We start from the raw sequence: 16,192 nt of genomic DNA, 5'->3' as shown, positions 1-16,192 counted from the left end.
CGTAACATGCTTGTTTTTTCGTTTATTCGGAAGTCGGGCAAATAGCTATTCCACGCGAATGGTTTCCGGTTTCTCGTACCGGAGCATCGTCGAATCTCTGGCAAAAATCTTTTAGCTGCTCATCGGGCATTTCGGTGTTATTCCTTGCAAGAAAAACAACGAGAACGCGGATCTCGGCCGATCGCGAGGGGCGACCGTTTTTCGCGACGGTAAGTCGCGCGTACGTATATGTTTTGCGAATGCAGGGCCCGTCATCCGTGGGATTTCAATAACCGTTCCATAAATAGCTCGCGGGATTTCGCGGTCCCTCCGCTCGAAAACTCTACGTTCTCCACGTCCCGCCTTCGTCTTTCTCGTGTCCCTTCCCGTCGGGTCTTCATCTCCCCTCGACGTCCCATTCTGGCAGGGCGCCCATGTAAATGAAAACAAATACTTTCCCTGTGCGCGCCGCTTTTATTGCCTCCTTGATGCATGCCTTTATAAGCGAAACGAATGGTTATTACTCGGCCAACTAGGTCTATACATACACAGTGCGCATTTATACGGCGAATTCGTATACCGCGACGGCTTCATCATGATGAGTTCGTGAATTTCGTTGCCTCGTGTCAAAACGTATCGCAAGTGAATTGTTATATATTTTATCACGATGCTTTCCACCAGATATCTTCTAAAAGCATACTAATAACTGAAATAGTGTTATTAACAGCGCAATATGAACATTAACTAATATTATACATTTATATAAATTAGATATATATTTCTTATAAAAATGAAAAATTTTATTATAAGTGTTACACTTTTAAGTAATAGCAATTTCGTCATATTTAAATATGGTATAAACTTCTCACAAGTCAAACTAATTAATTCGATGAAATAAAAAGTAGAAAAAATTATAAATTAATTAATCAAGAAGATTAAGAAATTTACAAAGAATGTAGTTGACCAATGTAGCTTCTGAAAGACTCATATAAAGGTGTATGTTCTCAATATTGACATCGACAAATATTAATAATAACCCGAATGAAAACGTATAGTAATCTTTCGAACTGACACCAGAAAGAGGCGAGTTAAATTAATACCGGATAAAATTTTATTGGAAAGTGCGCGAAGCAGCATGAGATATGAGCTATGGGTCCATGGATGCCCTCCGCAGACTTTCTTCCAATTTTTCTGTAATTTTATGTACTTCCTGATGGTACATTAGACTTAATGGCTTTTCTCAATCGAAATTTTCGAGTTATAAATGGAACTTTTGGGGTAGTAGGCGCGGTATGAAATCTCGTCGCGAAACGGTGCCTCTCTTCCTGCAATTATTTCCGTGGCGTAGATTATACCACTTTGTTTATTATTTGCTTTATCGAACAGCAATCATGCCGGACTGACCTCAAATATCAAACCCTTTAACCGTAAACAATCTAGTTGCCGCAGGGATTGATGTTTGATGTAGCTAACAGTGAGCTGATTCGATATATGCACTTTGAGAATCCTAAATCTAAATTCCAATTAAACATACAAAGTAGAAAGCAAGATTAAATAATGCATTAGCTTTTACGTTACAAGAATCTTTAAATTAACGTTAATTTTTTTTAAGTGATATTTAAACAATTAACTTGACAAGGTGATTTGTTCTTAGCGAAATCTTGATTGGGTTTTTGCTTCATAATTTTTATTTTTGAATATTTTGATAATCAACTATTGTATTAAAGAATACTGTAAAAATTTTAATAATTATTGGTACTCCCACATATTTGCGAAATTTTCATATTTGTTCAAAAATACGTAGGCAAGAAAACGTGTATAAAGCTAGGAGGACGTTACATCGCAGTTTTTTTCTTCACATAGGCAACAATAATGGTGAGAGAACAGACAAGTACTTTTTCAAGTATATTTCTTCTGTCCTGAAACAGATCTAGGCTAGCGTCTCTCGTTTTGAATCGTTCGAGCCAAACTGTTTACCCGAGTATTCGCATAAACAAAGAATGCCTGGAAGAACTAAAGCGCAGGAGAAACACGTCCGACATTTGTATGCCACGGCTGGCGAGCATATTTAGTGCATTGTCCCATTTCGTAAAGCCTCCTCTCTCGTAAAGTAATGTAATACGGACGCTTGTCGAGAGGCATGCGGCCCAGGTTGAATAAGGTTGGGAAGGGGGTGAATTACGGCCGTGTACATTATATCTTCGATGGTTGCGAGCAGGTTTGAAGACACCTTGGGGCACCTTAGGCCGTAGAAGAGCACTATCGCTAATATCTTTGCCACTTCGTTGTCGCGTTTAAGAAATAAGGCAGAGCTAACGTTAAGTTTGGCTATTTAATCGCGTCATGTATGAGTATCACGAAGATATAGAACGTATATCAACTATCTGATATTTCAGAACCCAAGATGTGAATTTTTACATTTTGATTTTTGTATTATATATAATATATATGTACATAATTTTGAAACTATTAAATTATTAAAAACTCGCTTTACTTTGCATTTATCGGGTTTAATTATACAAAAAATGCAGAAGACAAACGAGACACTTACGGAACATGTAAAGATACCTATGATTATAAGATAGCGTATATGTTCATTATCTGATCGGAAACATAAAAAATATAGGAAAAATACATAAATATATGAAAAATAATAGAACATAAATGTCCTACTATTTTTCATAGATATTCCATGATAATAGCTTAATATGCATATAAGAAAGAAAACCACAATTTGTTGGAATTTTTTTGGTAAATTTCTGTCAGGCGTTTCTCTTTTGTTTCACACCGTTTATAGTCACAGGCTTTTGTTTTATGGATCAACCGCAGATGTTTCTGCTCTAAAAACCGAATAAAAATGGTGACGTTTAATGCTTTTGTCTTTGATAAATTTTTATTTGACAGAGTGCGGATAACTGCATACACCAAGAGTGTCGAATTGTTTTTCTTTATATATTGAAGAAAACTTATTCGACACCTTTTATTTTTATTTTGATACCGACATGATATTTAATTAACAATAATAAAAAAATATTTGTCAATTAAATAATAATCTATATTTTCTCTCGTGTTTATTAATATTATTATTTGCCTTGATATCAACGTGATACTTTTACTCTCTAAATTCTCGGAGATAAAAAATTAATATTATGAAGCTGTATATATACTTTATATTTATTTTTTGTTGGTATAAATGATTGGAACAGAGGTATCTGTTAAATCTGACATTTTTATCGCTGTATGTAACACTGAGCAACTAGCTACTTTGTTAATTCTATATTTTTATGGAAGTACCTGGAGGCAAAAAATTGAGTAAATATGCAAATAAAAATGAGACAGTTATACATTTCAACATAAATATTTTAAAAAGGGGTATTTGAATGATTTTATTAAAATTTACTTTGAAAATTTTCTTGCAAAGATGAAATATTAAAGGAAAAATTTTCTGTAACAATATGGAAAGAGTAAATATTTCCCACGATTTGTTATTTTTGCATAATTTAGATATTAAATTTGCGTTACGTTCCACGCGTCAATTCGATTTTCCCTGCCAATTAAACGAATCGGTGTGTGGGTGTGTTCCGCTGATTTTTTCTTGATCTCACTTTAAAACCTTCGTCGTTGCTATACATCTCGTTCTGTGTGTGGACGTACGAATTAATCGATTAAATAAACCATAGGAAATAGGGAAAATTCAATTTGACCTACGCACTATCGGTGCCCTGATGTGTTCTCTCTTCCCTGCATCTTGTTCTTTCTCTTTTTTTTTTCCATTTTCCTCAAACCCGTTTTTAATATTGCTTCACCCTGAGTTCGTTTATACATATGTATGAAGAGATTTTAATGTTCTTCCGACGTGCGGGCTGCCGACGCGGCACACCAACATTATTGCACCTAACGCTCTTCGGTCTGATGCACGTGGTGCACGGTTGTTCCTCTCTCTCTCTCTCTCTCTCTCTCTTGAAAGTCCCACAAGTACTCCTATATATTCCCCCATACTTGACTACCGGTCCCCTCGATCTTATTATGCTGTAGTAGCATAGATTGAAAACTGATCTCCTGACGGAATTGACGACGAAACGCTGCTACTTTTTGAATATAATTAAAGGTTCTTTGTATTATGTAGTATCCAAACCAAAGAAGTGTTAGGACATACAATAAATTTAAAATATAGCAAGAGAGACAATTAGAAGTAACTGTATTTCGATAGATATGAACATAATATATTTTTTTATATTATAAATTTGTATTATATTATACACACTAACCACGTTATATAATATTTAATAATATGGTTGCACAGAGAGTTTTTAGTTTTTAAATTTATACATTCCGAATATTTTACAACAGAAACTTTTGAATAATGTAATTATTGATTTGACTAATATAAAAATTTAATTTATGACAAATTAAATGACTTTACTCACTCTTTTGCTTTTAATAATTTCTTCTGTATTACTTCCGTTATTCTTGATACTATAATAATAGCGATAATAGAGACTAACAAGATGAAGATAGTATATTATGTCTTTACTGTATTGTCAGTCTTAATGCAACGGCAACCATAACTATGTCTTAATTTAATTTATCCTATTGTGCATCGGCTCTTTAAAGTATAATCTGTGGCGAAGGTTATACGCGCGAGACAGAGAAGTAGGAAAATGCATTCCCCAGACGAAGTTTCGATTGTGGGAAACTGCGGCCTAGCTACGCGCATAAGCTAACGGTGGCGAATAGGCGCGCAGTAAAGGTACGGATTTATAGGACGGTTAAGCGATGTCACGCGCCGCGTGATTTATGCAGCGGCGTAAGTCGTTGGGTATTATGTAATTAGCGGTAAATCTGGTAATGCTCGGCGCGGCAGCAGCCGAGTGCCGCGGTCGCTCCAATTCCTGAGCCGCGAACCAATCGCGTTAATGCCGTATGCGGTACTGCCGTGCGCTGCATCCGCGCTACACTTCCGTACCGTACAGTTCGCCCACTGAAGATATTTAAGTGGTAAACCGAACCTAACTGGTCCGATTTCAAGCCACTCGCGTGCATGCTGCCGATTTCGATTAACCGCCGACAGATTGACGGTCCCGAGCCATTCTTGCGCATTATATCTGATTTGTTGATACTTTATCCCTTCGCTTCTAGTCACGATAAAGAATCGCGAGTTCGTGCCACAATCTTCTCTACCGATGGCTCATCGCCGTCTCGCGCACGTTGCTCCTCCTGTTCTCTCTTGCTCTTCATCCTGGCAGGTGCTAACAGTCTCTCTCTTTTCTCCTTTTTACGATCGTACGTCGGCAACCCCTTGTTCCGTTCAGGTTTCTCGCGCGTAGACGATTTATTGGATTCTCATTGGCCGAGCATGCCTCCACGAGAGCCCCGTCTAATTCGAATCGTTTCCGACGCACGAACGGACGCCAGGATTAATCGCTTTCATGAACAGGTGGATGCGGTTGCTGTCGAAGCTACCTCAAACTCGACCGCGCCCGTCTCGCTTTCTCTTTTCTTTCGACGCGAATGCCGCGCGTCGCGTCGCTTTCTCGGCTCGTTTCGATAGGATTGTCGACACGTTTATTGGTCGCGACAGCCAGGATTGTATCGGGGAAAAAACCGATCATCCTGATGCGCCGGAAAAACGCATCTGCAGCAAAACTGCGCGTTATACAATTGAAAAGCAACGGGTGATTTGTTGCGCTCGATAGTACGATGGCTATGGAATATCTTTTTCCTGACAAATGGATAATCTTCTTTTACTGTAATATTCGCCAATATTTGCCGTGGAATCTTTTTACATACGGTATAAACAAATATCTCCATGTTTTCTATGTATATATATATTTTTTATTTTTATTTTTAACATATTTTTAATCGGCAATATCTAGATTTTCATTTATTTAGGAGGAAGGGAAGAAAAGAAGAGGAGAGAGTGAGGGAGAGAAAGAGATAGAGGAACCATATATTATACATATATTTAAGTTAGATGTCAATATCTGTCAATATTCGGTTAACGAGCGACGAAATATTTTGGCAATTTCCTTGGCATTGTAATCTGTACAAATTATTGTGCAGATTACGTCTCACACATTAGTCGTTGTTCAGTTTCTATCAAATGTGTTTAGTGCTACACTTATTGTTAGCATCCCTCGCTATTATAGCTTTTACCCTCAGTAACTCGGTTTATTATAGTTCCCATTACTCTGTTTCCGTATGTGTTAACGCGATGTGCCGCACAATGGATGCTCTTCTTGAGCGCCGCTAGTGCTTCGTGCACAAAGGATCTTTCAACTCTTTTCCTCTTCTGAGCTCACTATGTTCTTACGTAGCACCAGAAATTATAAAGGATAGCTGATGAACTGGAAAGGTTGTCTCACTGCCGTCTCCTCCTTCAGAGACGAGAAGACGCTTTCTCTTCGCGTAGTAGAAATGGTAACGCACAGGCGTGCATCACCCTTATCTCTTCTTAATGACATAGAACTTAATTGGTGCAGCACTCAACACTCTCGAATTTATAGAGATCCCTGTTGGTGTCGTCATTAATATGATGCATTACCCGCTCCGTCCCGCCTCAGACTTCTCCACTTCAACTCGGCGCAACTCCACTTCATTCTACTTCACGTCACTCCGTATATATGGGGTGTCCCAAGATTACCGTTCTTTTATCTTTAATTCTCGAATTATTTTATCGATATGTTTTTCGAAAATTATTTTTCTATTTTTTAAACAAAATTTTATAGTGCTCAACATAAATCTTAGCGTTTAAAAATGATCGAGTTATTTAAAATAAAGTGGTTTTAATTAAATTTGTATGAATAGTCAAAGTCTGTACTTTAATTAAATTCATTTTAAGTTTCAAGTTTAATTGTATTAAAATTTTGATAATAAAACTGAAAAGATTAAGATTTATAATCCTATGTATAAAATTATATATATGAATGAGAGAATTTATATGTAATCAAATTTTTTCTCTCTCATTTAGAACTCAATTCTAAAATTGTTTAAGGAATTAATAAAATGTGAATCGTCACAAAGTTTGATAATTTTGGAACACCAAGTACATTTGTTAGTTCCTACTTGACCCTCGTTTACAGTGAGAACACGATCTCTCCTGAAGGTTGTCTCACTGTAAATCGTTATCACCTTGTCCACGAATCATTCCTTGTCAAAGGACTTATTCTTTGAGATTGACAAGTACAATGAATATAGTGATGGTCAATTTAAATCACGTCTGGTCATCCAATAAGATATAGAGGCATTAATACCATGTTCTACTGATAAGAATATTCTAAAATTATCTATGTCCCTGCACATAGCGTAAAAAAATGTGTAACGACGGAAGTACTTGACATAATATTACACATCATTTTGTCTTAATAGCAAAATTTCTTTTACGAAGTGTCTATAAAATAAAGAAGAACGAAAAGTCGGTTGAGATAAGTCGTAAGGAAATGAGATCGGTGTGTGAATTAAGTTTTTCGACTCTCTTGTCGTAATTCCTAAACTTTTAAATCTACGCCTCGATAAATTCCCAGAACTTTAGTAAGGATGTACTGTCGCGAGAACGGTGCTGGAAAAAGTCGAAACTTTCGTGCGCTTGGGAATTATGAGAAATTAAGAATTTAGACCTAAGAATTTAGGTGCTAACCTACTTATGTGCAATTCAAGATTTCAAGAGAAAACGTTTAAAATGCGATAAGCAAGCAAACTCGCGAGTTTCTGCATTCTAATGCGATAATCGCATTTAATGAATATGATAATTGCATTATATAATTATTTACTGAAATTTTCTTATATTGTGTTATTAATTTACATTATTCCTCCTGCCAGAATATTTGATGAACATTTCGTATCTTCGAAATTCCTGTTTGGGATAAATAGGTCGTTTAATAGCAATTCGCTTTTGTCGATAATGCGCATTAATATGTCGACCGTTATTTGAGCTGATTCATACTCGTAATTGCATCATCGTTTAAATCCGTTCTCTATCGATTTGGCAAAAGCCGTCCAGATATGAACCGTAGCCAGATTTGCGGTTTACCACGAAGACCGCAGTCCCATCACAATTTTTACGGTGACAATGGCCACACTTCGCGGTGTTTAATTATCCTTTAAAGCAAACCGCCGCAATATGCGAATATACGGCTGTTATTTGACATGCAAAATACATATGTTCCTTGTATCCTATTTTATCGTAATTTACTACAGATAACAACATATATGATTTTGACATATTTTACCATTAATTTCCTTGGTTTATCTACAATTTCGGATTTTGATGAAGACTGTTATCGATAAACGATTTTCTATGATTTTGCTCCACATTCGTTCGTTATAGAGTTGGCCACTCTTCTGACGTCAATAAACCCCGTTCTTGTCAGGAAGAACTTACCGTTGGTATGTGAGATAAATTTATACGATGAGTGTCTATTCGACGTTGTTCTTTTCTATTCTCTATTTCTCTCTCTCTCTCTCTTTCTCTCTCTCTCTCTCTCTCTCTTTCTCTCTCTCTCTCTTTCCTGTTTCTACTCCTTGGTAACTTGAAGGATCGACCCGTCTTACGGAATTTCTCCTTCACCCCGACAGCAATGCTTGTTTGTCTGCTTGTCACGAGAAATGGACAGACCATGTCGGTAGCTACTCGACGCGACTATGGAATTCGTACTGATGCTTAATTTTAGACGATGGCGCGGCTTTACACAGTGGACTCTCCTTCTAGCGCATTTGGTCGCGCTCGAAAGCGGCCGCAAGCTTTACAAAATGTAGATGCGTGCGAGTCACGTGCGACGGATGTTGCTTTATGATATACATTATTCTGCGAGGAGTGAATTAAACAACGTATATAGTACAAGACACTTTCTACTCCCCAAACGAGTCGCTCGGCAAATTGTCTCGACTTTTTAAATGCACTGGATATCCCGTAAAATTGTTGTGACACACGTGTTTATGACAGGAAGATTATAAACAAAATTTAATTCGGTTGTATTTTAGCTTTGTATAAACTATACATACACATATAAGCAAAATAAATTAATTTTATTTCTTACTCCTACTCTTACTCTTACACTTACGCTCGGCCAATCAAGACTCAACAGACTGTAACGCTTAATCTTGTCTACTCTTACTCCTTACTCCAGGCTTACTCCACGTATTGTAGACCGGCCTTAAGTACTCGGCACTCGGACCGTATTAATTTATTTGAAAATCATACAATATTACTTGTGCCGGGCTCTTTAGAAAATGCTTATGTATGCTCAGAACTATACGAAAAATATTTTATATAAGCCGGAACTTTGAGATTTCAACTGGCGTCTCAACTCGGTATGATTATTAAATTGTAATTTTGTCTTTATTACTTTATAATAATTTTTTTTGCTTTTATATGGCAGAACTGTTTATTCTTATAGATCTCACAAAATCTGACAAGATACAATGAGAGCTAGCTTCACACACACCAAATTCGCTCATTGTAACGCGAAAGTCCGTCTCATGGTTGCGCTCAACTGATTTCTGCGAGTCACTGTCGTCCCAATGAGGATCCGCGAATTGCACGTGTAAGTGTTTCTGTCGGTCATGAAGAGTAGTTTCGGAGTTCGAAGACGCCGCGCCGCGCCGGCGACGCGACGGCAATGAGTCTTGAATAGTTTTACGACTCCTGCTTCTCGCAATGTTATACTTGGCTCTCTCTCTCTCTCTCTCGCTCTATCTCTTCCCCTCCGTTGTTCGCCATTCTTCTTCGCATTCTTTGCCACGATCGTTTTCCTTCTTTCTCGACTTGTTAACCGTTCAAAGAGACGTTAAACGAAAGTGTGAATGACCCATCATTGCGAGCCACATTGTGATGGATATAATAATGTACGTTTTAATTACATATGTCAGTTTTTTGGCTTATTAATATTATGCATTTTTATCAAAATTGTATATATTAAAAGCAATAGCATAAAAGATCAATATAAAGACAGGCCTGTTATAATGTTAAAATCTATTGTATCATTGTGTACTGTATTGTACATTACCATATAGTTACAAAAAGATCATATCTCTTTAAATTGGCAATATTCTATCGCAAACCGGACGAAAAGAGAATAGTGACGAAGAAATGGATAAAGCTGGGTGAAACGTGTGTCACCTCGTTGCACAAATCCGCGATAACGAAACCCGCTCTCACTATCTCACGGCAAGTTCCCTTCCTAGTAATAAACTCGCCTAATTCTCTCGACCGCAATGTCGAGTCGAGCGACTTGGCACGGTCATTTCTTACTTCGTTGATTCTCGCTCCGTTATCTCCCGGAGAGATCCTGGCTGCAGACCTGTCAACGTGCGTCCGCGGGATAATTTGTTCTCCTTGCACTGCATCGGAGACAGCGCGATCGTCGCGAGAAAACTTTTCGCGCCAAGTTATGTCCGTACTTTCTTCAACTGTGTCATCAAGTCTCGAGAAACTAAAAAGAATGTTAATCTGTGTGCTGTTATCGTTGGACGGTGAGAAACGCGGTTTTTCTTAATAAAAATAGAAATGTCACAGAGGGGGAAAGATTGGAAACGGAAAGCAAACAAAGTGCAGATCTTTCGCAAAGTTTTACACTGAAAGAAGATTACGTCATGTGCAAACTTAATTTATGTTCCGTACATAACAAAAACCGAATGCTTTTGTGCAGTTACAGCAAAGCTCGTAGGAGAGAAGAAATTTCACGTTGCAAAAAAAAAAAAACATTAATGTTACGTTTCAGTTAACGCTCTATTTAGAATACAAAATATTAAGAAATGTTGATTAAGTCGTAACAAAACTACCGCTTTCAACTTTCAACAACTTACGTATAAAAACAGATTTGTTGACCGTGATTCTAATCTAGTCAATCGAGACATAATCATTATTCAGTGAAGTGACGATTCATCATAATTAAATTTTACAACGTCTCATAGCGTTAGAATATCACTTTCGCATTCAGCGCTCATTGACCTATAAATCCAGCGTTAATGCCGGGCATTTCCAAGGATCGCTTTCGGGGAAAATCCTGTTTAAACGGGCCGCGACGCGGATTGGAACGCATAATAGAAGGCATATCGCGGAGAGCTTGATTGCCCTTAGAGTTCGCCTCTGGGAGCTTCCCCTAATCGTCTACGGCCGACTCGCTTGATCGAGCAACCGTGTCGAATTTTCCGCTCGAGGTAGCCGGTGCTCCGTAACCCCGCCTCCGAAATCTCCTAGGATTTCGCAGGCAGGCGCTACGCCGAAAATTCTCGCGGAAAATAGGAGAGACACGAACTTTCGATCTGATATCCAACCGAGCGTGCACACGTTGGTTCTGGAGCACGCGTAACTCTCTCCGCCGAAAAGGGTGTCGTGTACTACGTTCACGTTCGAGTCTCATTTAAACGCGTTCGAAAACTTTCTTTCCCGGATTCTATCTGCGAAACAGTTCTATCACGCGAGAATAGAGCGTCTCACTCTATTCTCTCGAAATTGATTTATATACTTTATTATAAAGATTGATTACGATTTTAGAAACAATGTGTTCGATTCTTCTTTTTTAAAAGACAGTTGTGCAAAGAGTTGTGCTCCGCGATTTCACGTCGTTTTCTATTCTTCGAATTCTTTCAGTTCTTCGAAATATATTGCGTTTGTCATATTGCTAATTCGAAAATGATTCCTCGAGCATCGCATGTGTTTTGTCTACGTCGCAGTAATCTCTTTCTTTTTTTTCGGAAGGCACGCGTCGCCGCACTCGCCGATGGCGAGCCTTCCTATTACCTACGTTTAGAAATTCGGTAAGTGATTTAGTTGTATCGCGGTGACAGCGAAACTAGACGAGATAATTTATTGCCCCGCGATCCGGCGTTTTTTACATTCAGCTACATGGAACCGTCGCGCTCGGCGTACCGCGCTTGTCTTTTGCAGCGTTCGTCGCTTGTCCAAAGCAATTTTTTGTTTTTTTTTGTTTTATCTTTATAATAAAGATTAGAATCTCTCAAAAGCCGTACTCGAGTCACACCCGTGTTTCGGCTACGTCGCGGCTATTTTTTTTTTTTTTTTTTAGACAGCGGCAGCGAGCCATGTGTTTCCAATTTTCCGAATTCGGTAAAGTAATTTAGTTATATCGCGGTGACACAGCGAAATTATAGATGAAATAATTTATTGCCTCGCGATTCGGCGTCTTTAAACATTCAGTTCTTCGAAATTCGTCGGCGACGTCGGCGTTCGGCTTGTCTTTTGCAGCGTTCGTCGCTTGTCCGAAGCAATTTGTTTTTCTCGGTTTTATTCTTATAATAAAGATTAGAATCTCGAAAGCCGTGCTCGAGTCGCGCCCGTGTTTCGGCTACGTCGCGGCTACTTTCTTTTTTTTTTTTTTTTTTTTTAAGACACCGCACATCGCGGCGTCGGCGGCGAGCCATGTGTTTCCAATTTTTTAAATTCGGTCAAGTAATTTAGTTTTATCGCGGTGACAGCGAAATTAGATGAAATAATTTATTGCACCGCGATCCGGCGTCTTTTACATTCAGTTCTTCGAAATTCGTCGGTGACGTTGACGTTCGGCATGTCGCGCTTGTTTTTTGCAGAAGCGATTAGGTTTTTTTTTTTCGTTTGGATCTCGAAAGCCGTGCTCGAGTCTCGCACACGTGTTTCGCACACGTGTTTCGGTTACTTTTTTCTCGAGATAGGCACTAGACGCTCGTTTCGAAATCTCCCCACCATTTCCCCTTCCTCCAATTTTTCTCCTTCTATTATTTCCGCATTGCATTTCAGTTCTATCGCGGAGACACGGGCGCGAGGATGTATTTTCTCTCCGCGATCGCGCGTCTTTTCTGTGAAAGTGAATATCGCGTATATCGAGTGTCAGGATTGTCGAATCGAACGGTGACCGTCTATTACTTTCTACCGTGTTTTTGATAAATGACTACGAGAGAAACATCAGATGTAAAGTAGGTCGCATTTCGGCATACGGCGATTTAATTCGTTAGTGATAACAAAATAGCGATGCGGCTCGGTCGAAACGAGATGGGGGGGCGGGGGGAGGCTCGCTCAAAAGAAGAGCATTCGTGTGCACACAGTGCCCCGCGCTAATTGGCTGCTCACTCGTACGAGTATCCCCTCATTCCCCTCCGTGGCCGCGTACTACCCGGCATCGCTGAGTTTCCCTCGTCGCGCGACGATCTTAACCCGCGCGTCCCGAAAGTTTCTTCCGTGCGGTTATCATTATTCATTTACATGTCTTTCGTAAACTTGCGTCTAATGAACGTTAGCGTTAACCGTGTGTGCGAAGGCAGGACGCGAGATCAGATGGAAGGTTCGCGATCTCCGCGTTTCGTGGCGTCCTGTTCGAATCTTTCGTTCAGAGTGTGTCGTGCAAATGGCGTCGTCGGATCGCGGTACGCGATCTGCGTTTTTTTTTACGCGATGCGTGTGACGTGTGTTCGAAGAACTGGAGTGACAATGAGAGTAACGGCGTCAGGACAGAAAGCGACGGACCGAAGATCGAGGAGTGATCTTTCGTGAACTTGCGTCCAACAAACGTTGATAGTAACCGTGCGTGCGAGGCAGCGTTCGCGATCTCCGCGTTTCATGGCGTTCTATCTGAATCTGTTATTCTGTTGTTCCGAGTGCGCAAAAGGGAACCATTGGATCGCGATCTCCGCGTTTCATGACGTTCTATCCGAATCTTTCGTTCTGAGTGTGTCGGATCGCGCTACGCGTTCTCGCGATCGGTCGTGTGGTGTGTGTGCGAAGAAACAGAGTGAAACGGAGTCAAGACGGGAAGCGACGGACCGACAGCCGAGCATCGAGAGCTGCACGAAATGGCGGGTGATTATCGCGTCGCATTATTTCGATTCGCATCCGGGGAGAGAATGAACGTCCGAAACAATAGAGCAGTCGGCGACGTGACAATGACGGCGCGTCGACCGGTGAGTGAAATCATTTCTTACATTCGGGGAAAGCGATGCGCACATATCGGAAACTTATGTCATCGACTTTATCATGTTTTTCTATCAAGAGATGGAACATGATTTTATCAAGTCTATTTTATAACCAAGTTTACAGAGATCATTTAATGATTCATCTTTGCAAAATAATCGTTCTGATTGCTCCCCAATATGCAAATAATATTTAAATAGTTTGATTTGAAATTTTGGAGCTCCGACGTTCTTATGAATTAAAACAGTACGCCAAATATAGGGTAATCAAAATTTTTTCCACGTATTCCTACATACGTTATATACTGTTAATCTTTAACATGTGATAACATTAATCTTGAAGCTGAAGAATATATATATATATATATATATTATTATACACAAAAAATACAAGATACAGTTGTCAATATAAATTTAATTTTAAAACATATACATATAGCTGTTCCATTAGCTGTGAGAAAATTTAATCTCGTTTTCTCGAATCGTGAATCGCGTAAATTCTGTTATTTAATTTTATAGTCTTTATAAAATTCCTGGAATATTGAAACATTCTCTATGAAATTATGAGCTTCAAGATTAATATATATATATATATATATATATATATATATATATATAATATATATATATATATGTTTGATATAATATGTCATAATGAGCCTCGTTTATGAGTGCCGTTATACTGACTCATTTTTTGTTCTCTATATTGACATATAAATACGTGTGTAACTAAGAATAACATTTCTTGATGTTTGATGACTCGGTTCAAGTACATAGACCAAATGATATTTCTCTATCTCTCTCCCGCCCCTTCTTCACTCTCGATTTTTATTTTTGCCTCTCTCATTTTCGATTTTCGTGTGCCAAAGCCAAATATGATGCCGGTCGGTCATCATTGGAGCTAGGTTTCGTGAAATCGAAGGGTATATTAAACTCCATTCCGTGCGGATTGTAAAGCATCGGGAAGTTCGTCGCGCAATGGAGAAAGCGAGCGAATGGAAGTGGCAAGGCGGGGAAACGAGAGGTGGGAAGATCCTTTGATAATTTAGGCCACGCTACGAGGAGGAGCGGGACCGACGGTATTATTACGGTAATGTTATTAAAACTTCGCTTCTTCGACCCCGATGCCGCGCCGCCCCGCGCCGCCGTCACGCTTTCGTCCTTAATTAACGAGTTAAGGACGAAAAGTTAGGGCCTGTAAACCTTGAGGAACAACGACGGGGTGCCCGCGGGACGCAACGAATGACGAAATTAACGACTCGTCCTTCCCACTCCAGCGAGTCCCGTTTCCACGCGAGGCGAGAACTTTCGGTTAACTTTCCGGCTGATGCCTCTTCCCCACTCGATCGATTCTATGGACCGAAAAAATAGGGGGTATTCGCTCTTTTTGCCTTTTCACCCTTTCATATTTCCTTTTAACGTAGACGTCTAACATAGGGATTCACGGGTCCTCTCGAACTGAATCGGGACTTCGCGATTAATGTTTCATCAAACCCGTTCTCGCTTGCAACGATTAAGGTGGAAGAGCAGTTTCGTTCAAAGCAACCCGAAAATTGATATACGTATTGTATATGTACATTTTACGTATAGATTAAACGTTTATTTCACATGCAATTGTATAATTATTGCATGACTAAAATTTGGAACAAAAATGAATTAAAATATTATTTAAATAATAGTGAGAATAAACGAAAACATGATTTAAAAATGTATTCCAAGATCGATGAAGAGCAGTACATAGTTTCAGCATTTAATTTTTCAGCGATATTTGTGCAACAAAATTTTGAGGTTTTTGTTGGTGAAAATAATTTATTTTTAAAATTTTTATTTATATCTTGCCTTTTAGTTATATCCACCTAAATTATTTTCTTCATTATCGATGTTACAACCACAAGCTTTTAGTATATACTTTATAGCCCTATTACAACCGTATTTTAGGACGCGAAGTAGAATAATATTGACTTAACTTTGCATTTAACGAAGTATTAATGTGACAAATAATGGAGCAGCGAGAATGAAACTATTTTTCTTTTAATAATATAGATCTGAAGTACGATTTTTAAATAGAAATAATGAATTGCAATAGCTATTACTGCTCAGTCTTGTTAGACGTAAGATATATATGAGGTAATAAACTATTTACAAATCATGTGCATGCAGGTAATGTTAGTAGACAACTAATTAAAACAACAATACGTTTACAGTAATTATATCTTAAGTCACGTCAATATGCCCAAGTTAATTGCGTCACATGCTACGAAGGGTAAAAAATAGCCTAATTGAAACAAATGTAGTGTCTCCGAGTTTTGAAGCA

At 38.8% G+C, this 16,192-nt stretch overlaps 1 protein-coding gene across 4 annotated transcripts in view; it reads left to right on the top strand.

The window, feature by feature from the left end:
• The window catches only part of LOC139823356 (uncharacterized), a 298,137-nt gene that overhangs the window by 70,925 nt on the left and 211,020 nt on the right, over positions 1-16,192 (top strand). The window contains exon 1 of one of the 4 annotated variants that reach the window (XM_071795809.1): positions 13,610-13,869. The exons of the other annotated variants lie outside the window; for them this stretch is intronic. Coding sequence (XP_071651910.1) covers positions 13,762-13,869 — 108 coding nt within the window. The 5' untranslated portion in view covers positions 13,610-13,761. Of the gene's footprint in view, positions 1-13,609; positions 13,870-16,192 lie in introns of those variants that run through there. 4 annotated transcript variants of the gene reach the window in all.

This window comes from Temnothorax longispinosus, chromosome 12, assembly GCF_030848805.1.
Source record: "Temnothorax longispinosus isolate EJ_2023e chromosome 12, Tlon_JGU_v1, whole genome shotgun sequence".
NCBI lineage: Eukaryota > Metazoa > Arthropoda > Insecta > Hymenoptera > Formicidae > Temnothorax > Temnothorax longispinosus.
This window is presented reverse-complemented; position numbering and strand designations above follow the sequence as displayed.